The sequence below is a fragment of the Ammodytes marinus genome (genome assembly GCF_949987685.1).
Source record: "Ammodytes marinus genome assembly, contig: scaffold_322, whole genome shotgun sequence".
Taxonomy (NCBI): domain Eukaryota; kingdom Metazoa; phylum Chordata; class Actinopteri; order Uranoscopiformes; family Ammodytidae; genus Ammodytes; species Ammodytes marinus.
Window position 1 is genome coordinate 17,091 of NW_027648537.1, and position 7,284 is coordinate 24,374.

The 7,284-nt window shown below is 41.8% G+C and overlaps 1 protein-coding gene across 1 annotated transcript; it reads right to left on the reverse strand.

The window, feature by feature from the left end:
• Window positions 1-1,505: 1,505 nt before the first annotated feature.
• On the reverse strand, window positions 1,506-6,035 carry LOC307270405 (uromodulin-like; the record flags this gene model as incomplete). Its single annotated transcript, XM_080054288.1, has 5 exons — window positions 1,506-1,644; window positions 2,081-2,153; window positions 3,815-3,974; window positions 5,418-5,666; window positions 5,848-6,035. The coding sequence occupies 5 exons, from the start codon at window positions 6,033-6,035 to the stop codon at window positions 1,637-1,639; spliced, it is 678 nt and encodes a 225-aa protein (XP_079910414.1). The 3' UTR covers window positions 1,506-1,636.
• Between the last annotated feature and the right edge of the window lie 1,249 nt (window positions 6,036-7,284).

The window sequence follows — 7,284 nt, forward strand, 5'->3', positions numbered from 1 at the left end:
AGCCCAATATAACAAATAGACATTTGCCTCAGTGGGCTTCAAATTCCGTACAGTATGTCACCCTCTGCCCCTATCTATCTATCTATCTATCTATCTATCTATCTATCTATCTATCTATCTATCTATCTATCTATCTATCTATCTATCTATCTATCTATCTATCTATCTATCTATCTATCTATCTATCTATCTATCTATCTATCCTTAGACCCTAAGCTCAGCTGAGAAAAAACTCCCAGTAAAAAACCCTTTGTCGGGAAAAAATAAAACAAAAAACAAAAATATATAATACATAGATACATCCATGAGACAAAAGTAAAACGTTCTGACTCAGACTCAATTAAAAATGTAATATATATGTTTTATTTTTGTTCATAATCACAAAAATAAAAAATAAAATCAGCTTCAAGTTTTGTTGATTACACACTCTTTATAATGATTGATTGATTAGTTAACATGGATAATATTTGTGTATGTGAGTGAGTGAGTGAGTGAGTGAGTGAGTGAGTGAGTGAGTGAGTGAGTGAGTGAGTGAGTGAGTGAGTGAGTGAGTGAGTGAGTGAGTGAGAGTGTGTGTGTGTGTGTGTGTGAGAATAATAGTACAAATCACAAAGGAATACACACTGTTAATTGATTGATTAATAACATGGATAATATTTCTTCAAACTGAATGAATTAATTCAGTTTGCAGATTCCTACTTTACTGTTTACATGGACGTTTAATACAGTGAATGGATCAGATGTTAAAATGCCCAAAGCATTCGATCATTTTGACACATGCAAAGTGGTTCTGCCATTGTTTGCTTCCGTGAGAGCCGACTGTTGCAATTATATTTAAATTATTTTGTGTATTTGTTTAAATAGCAAATGTTTCCTTACTTGCATTATTATCAATAATACTAAAATATTGGGGTGCTCCTTTGTTGTACTGGACAGAACGCGTACCATATTGGCTCCGGTCTTCGTTGCAGTGGTTGCGGGTTGAAATCTGACCTGTGGACCTTTACTGCAGGTCACCCCACCCCCCCCTCTCTCTCTCTCTCGCTCTCTCTCTCTCTCTCTCTCTCTCTCTCTCTGTCTGTCTCTCTCTGTCTCCCCATTTCAACTCTGTACTGTCTAATAAAGCTCTCTCTCTCTGTCTGTCTCTCTCTGTCTCCCCATTTCAACTCTGTACTGTCTAATAAAGATTGAAAATACCAAAAAAATTATCTTTAAAAAAAGAATAATACTAAAATATCAAATAGTCCAGCTAGTGAGCATGCTCAGAACAACACAGCCAGAAGGTAATCGGCTTTAATCATTTACATGGAACAAGTTTTCTTTTGATCGGTTTGTTAAAAAGGTTCAAATCACAGCTCTGCAACCCAACGAAACGTCTCTTTATCGGCTTGTTGTGTATTTTGTGTAAGTATTGTTTTTGCTTTGCATTTGTTTGACTCGACATCATTTCAAATGAGGGTCAGTCACCCCTCAGTTGATCTCTCGAGTATACATAAAGGTTAACTGAGATTCATTGAAATAAGTGTCCATGTGAACTCAGCTAGTGATTATATCTGGTTACATTGATCAGCGTTGATTTTCTGTTAATGATTAAAATGAAAAAAGTTTAAAAAGCTGTGACGTCGTCTTCTGCTCCTCAAAACCCTGAAGACACAAACAGAGAAACATTTATCGATCAGAGCCTAAAGACCAAGGCTGCGTTACAATCCCTACACTATCTACTAATTAGTATGGTAGAAAATAGTTTTAGGATGTCCCAAATATTGTGGTCGGATTAAGTATGCTTAAAAGTACCCGGATGTCTAGTGCATTTGGCCAGGATTTTTAGTGTTGAAAACAGCATCCTATTTGTAGTATGGAGAAAAGAAAAGATAAAGAGAATCCCTGCGTTCCAAATCTCATACTCTTTCTCTTTTCTATTCTACATACTACATCTGACCATATCAATAATCTAGTTAACATGTACATCTGCAATACTTACTAGTAGATAGTATGGGGATTGGAATGCAGCCTATGTGATTTGGAACGCGGGGCATGTTTAAAAAAAAATAGATGTGTTTTCTCAACGGGAAATACTCACAGCTGATTGGTCCGACAGCAACAGCCAGCTGATTGGAGGAGGCTGCAGACCGAGCCTGGCGCCTGGAACAGTTCTAAAAACACAGAAGAAGTTTGTTGTAGTTAATGTTTTTGTTTATTCACAAAGATCATATTTTAAGAATACCATGTTTGATAAGAATTTATATTTATTGGAAACGTGTTCCACTGTCTGCTCTGTGTTTATGAGGACAGGTGCACTCAAATCAGTGTGTGTGTGTGTGTGTGTGCGCGTGTGTGCACTTGTGCACCTATCTAACAGTGCACCTAGGTGTCGTAACACTTTTTATTAAACTGTAGTTGTTTAATAAATCTTTAAAATGTAACATTGAGAACACATTCCTTTAAAGCTTGGATAAGGAACATGTTGTTGCTAAGTCCCTGATATTAGTGCACCCAACAAGTTACTTCTTATATGATATTTATTTGCAACTAGTGGCCATGATTATGTTCATAATATTTGTATCACAGGGAAATGTTTAGTTAGCGTTAAAGTTATAGTTATATAATCTATCTTAAAAAGAAACGAAGGAGGTAACTGCAGCAAACAAACACTCAAAGACCCTGTTTCCACCTGGCATTAATATGTGGTTCTGAGGAATCCGATCGTTATATGTAAATGTAATATGCTTGTTCACACCTGGCCTTAACAATGCGTCTTCTATGCGCGTTTGCGATCCGGATTCGAATTCCCTGCGCTGCATGGAAATCAGCTCGTACATCATTTCCGCTTATACTGTTGTTTTTAACCGGCGGGGGCAGCAGTGCCCCGCCCTTGCCTAGTCTGCCGGAAATAAAAGAAGAAGAAGAAGAACAACAACAACAAACAGTTGTTTGGCAAGTTCCGAACAAGTCACTGACGATGGAAGACGCACGTGCACTGGTGATATGCGTGTTTTGGTTCAATGTTTTCTGTTTTCTGTTGTCTGTTTACCTGCAACGGTGCGCTTTTATGACGTGAATTGTCGCGTGAATGAGTACGCGTTTCCGCCCAGTCACTCGCCGCAGTTGAGTGGACGGGGCCTAATATGTATGAGATTCGCATACGCGTTTCCACTGTTAATGGGTATGTGGATAAGTGGTCTCAAACCACCTCCGAATGTGGATAATTTCAATGCGCATTCAATGCGCATTGAGCGTGTTTCCACCTGTAGTTAGCGCGATCGGATCCTAAAAACCACATATTAATGCCAGGTGGAAACAGGGTCATAGAGTGAAACAATAGGCACAGCTCCATCGATGCAGTGAATGGAATCCCCTCATATGTAGATATCACCCAAGGATTCAAGTCCCCTCTAAGCAACTTCTTCAAATAGAAGATTAAAAGCACATTTAAAGTATTATCATGACAGAATTCCTTAAAAGTAAATATTATGTTGTGTTTTTAATTTTTTAATGATTTTTAAATAGGAGTCAACACTTGGCGGTTAAAATTGATAGTCCACTGTTGGCAACATTGGCGTGTGTGTGTGTGTGTGTGTGTGTGTGAGAGTGAGTGAGTGAGTGAGTGAGTGAGTGAGTGAGTGAGTGAGTGAGTGAGTGAGTGAGTGAGTGAGTGAGTGAGTGACTGAGTGACTGAGCGAGTGAGTGAGCGAGCGGGTGAGTGAGTGAGTGAGTGAGTGAGTGAGTGAGCGAGCGAGCCAGCGAGTGAGTGAGTGAATAATAGTAGTAAATCACAAAGGAATACAATCATTGCCTAAAGGTTCACTTCACTCACGGGGCTGCAGGGGGCGCTGCTGCGGTCACACATGCTGATGCTGCAGTGCAGGTAAACGTCCTCATAGGTCCCGTGGTACAGGAACAGCAGAGCAGAGAAACGAGCTCGCAGAGAAGCACCGCTCTCTATCACATGCACATGACGACTGTCAACAGCACACCTGGAGGGAGGAGACAATCACACAGGAGCTCAGATTATAATAATAACTAACACACACACACACTACTGGCCCTGCAGAGAGGAGCCATTCACACAGGACCTCAAATTATTATTTTTTTGATTGTTTTTTCTGCATTTTCAAGCTTTATTAGACAGTAGGGGAGAACGGGGTAAGTAGGCACACTTTTTACTCTAGTGAGAATTGCTTATCACCTAAACATCTTTCAATAGTCATTCCTACATTAAATTGAAGCTTAAGGTGTTGGCTTGAAATATGTACCCCTCACTTTTTCTATCTTATTGTAATAGAGACGAAATTAATCATCAAAGACACCCTTACACATTGTGACAACCAACCCCATCAAGGGGTCGGTTGTCAAACACTATGGGGTTGTTTGTCACAATGTTATCTTAATGGGAATAATCTTAAAAAGAAGGCAAGAAAGTAGAACTAAATTTGAAAGTTTAATTGCATTGTCAAGTTGAAAAATAGGCCTACATAACTTACTGTAGCCTTGGCAGCTGGTCTAGTTTGGGATGCACTGGGTTGTTTTGATTTTGTTGCCCTTTTTTCTTTTGCATGCTAGCTGCCTTTTCCTGCTCTATTCTTTCCTTCTCTGGGGTGTCAGTGAGGATACAGCTTGACAATTTATTTCGTTTTTGGGTTCCTTTTCTGGCTGCAGCCTTGAGATAACATGTGACAACCAACCCCCCAAAAAATGTGACGACCAACCCCAACTTGAATTTTTTGCTAGCATCGAGGCCAACAACCATCTGACAACTAATTAGCTTGCTAACCACAATCTAAAATATAGTTTACCCTTCACACTTTGTATGGGTAACAAGTGTTTTGTTATAAACCCATTGTGTAAAAGCCTAGAAGAAAAATACTGAGGAGCTAAATATTTTCAATTTGACATGAAAAACACAAACAGTCGTCTCACCTCAAATTCAGCAGTCTAACTCCAATGAAGACTATGTAGGTGACCTCTGATCCCAATTCTGGATATTTACATACCAAAATGTCATAGACAGCGCCTTCTGGTTCCGAGATATAACGATTGTGACAACCAACCCGTGTGATAAATTACCCCGTTCTCCCCTACATAGTTGAAATGGGGAGACATACAGAGAGAAGGGGGATGACCTGCAGTAAAGGTCCACGGGTCGGATTTGAACCCGCGACCACTGCAACGAAGGCCGGAGCCAATATGGTACACGCTCTATCCACTACGCTCTATCCACTCAAATTCCCGTGGACCTTTACTGCAGGTCATCCCCCCCTCTCTCTCTCTCTCTCTCTCTCTCTCTCTCTCTCTCTCTCTCTCTCTCTCTCTCTCTCTCTCTCTCTCTCTCTCTGTCTCCCCATTTCAAATCTGTACTGTTTGATAAAGCTTGAAAATGACCACAAACAAAATTAAATGGCTTTGACTTTGTTCCTCACCTGTTCTCGATCAGGAAGTGTTTGCGTGGGTCGCTGGCGTTGGGAGAGTGTGTGACGTAGCAGGTTTCCAGCAGCAGCCCGAAGCCGTCGTATTCGGTGTTGTTCACGGACACAGCGACGTGCAGAGCGGAGCCGAGCGGCAGGCGGACGGGGCCGGCCGGGAACGCCTCGCTGAAGTCTGGCCTCGTGTACAGAGTCATGGAGGCTCTGGTGGGATCGCCCGCACGCACCACACCAACTCCACTGGCCCTGTAAAGAGACAACAAACAAAACTGTGATACATTTATTTCAATTGACTTTTCTTTTTAAACAGGTAAATCCAGACCAGAGACTCTTTCTCAAGGGAGACCTGTTCCCATTCCCACGTTACCATACACACACAGAGATAGCAGGTTTACTATCGGGAGCAATTTAGGGTTCAGTGTCTTACTCAGGGACACTTGGACATGTGGCTGGGGGGGACGAGGGATCGAACCACCGACCCTGTAGTATTGGGTCGACCACACTACCCACTTCGCTACAGCCGCACATTGAATTGACTTTAAGAGGCGTACTTAACTTGATGGAGATTGGATTCCACTGATCCAATGTGTGAAGCTCAGAGATCAGGCTGGACATCGCAATGTTCCCAGGACGATGATGAAGGCTGGTGTCATGGTGTCGCTGCAGTCAGTCTGAGATGTGAAGGAGTTTACCTGTCTGTCTGTTTACCTGTCTGTCTGTCAACCTGTCTGTCTGCTAACCTGTCTGTCTGCTAACCTGTTCACCTGTGGTAACTTTGAGCTGAGGCAGTCGCTCTTATATTGATCAGGAGAACACCAAATAAGATGTTCTTAAGCTTCAGGACCTAGTAACTCTAAACGAATTTAAGGCTGTTGTTAAGAGTTTGAAGTTGGACTCCATCGGAAATTGTGAATGTTTTTAGTTAAGAATCTTATTTTTATGTTGTACAACTGTATTTAATATCGAACTTGTATTTTGTATTGTGTTTTATGTGTAACTGTGTTCTGCTGTCCATCGTGGCCAGGTCTCTCTTGAAAAAGAGATTTTAATCTCAATGAGACTAACCTGGTTAAACAAAGGATAAATAAAATAAATGTGACGGAAATTGGCGATTACTTTCAGTCATCGTAGCTGGGTCGTAAGGGGACAGGGATAGGTTAAAATAGGAGTGAGACCGACACACACACACACACGCACAGAGACAGACATAGTACCCTGACTTATACCATAGTCTGTGTGAATACTCTATTCTGATTGGCTGGAGAACATTCCATAGGTGTGGATTAACCCCTGATGTAAGGACACCTAGATGGAACTGTTAAACATTCTGTCCACTTTAATGTGTCGCCGCTGATTAAACTGTGTTGTTAAGGGATTTATAAAGCCTAAAATGTCCTGCCTTGCAATAGTCTCTTAACACCACAGGATGGCGCTAGGAACATTGAGCCCTGGAAAAACATTGATACGTTCCCGATCAGGCTTGAACATCATTGTGATGCAGTGAAGGAGGTGAACTCACGGCGGCTGGAATCTGATGGCGGCGTCCAGGCTGGTGATGTCATCCAGTGGGAAGACGCAGGAGAACGGGAAACTCCTCGGGACAGAGATCGATGCGTTGGACGGATCGGAGGGGAACACGAACACAATGTTGGAGTAGGTGATGTGGGTCCCGTTGTTCTGGAAACAACAGTGAGCGGACACAATGGTTTGACATTTGTTGAAGCTGATGTATGTTTATCAGGGATATCTCCAATAGCATTTCACAGTGTGGGGAAGTGGGGAAGCTTTCTAGGGCCCATTCACTATCCCACGTCGTCTGGAAAACCTAAAAATAGTCATTTTCATCCCTCATAACGCTTGTGTG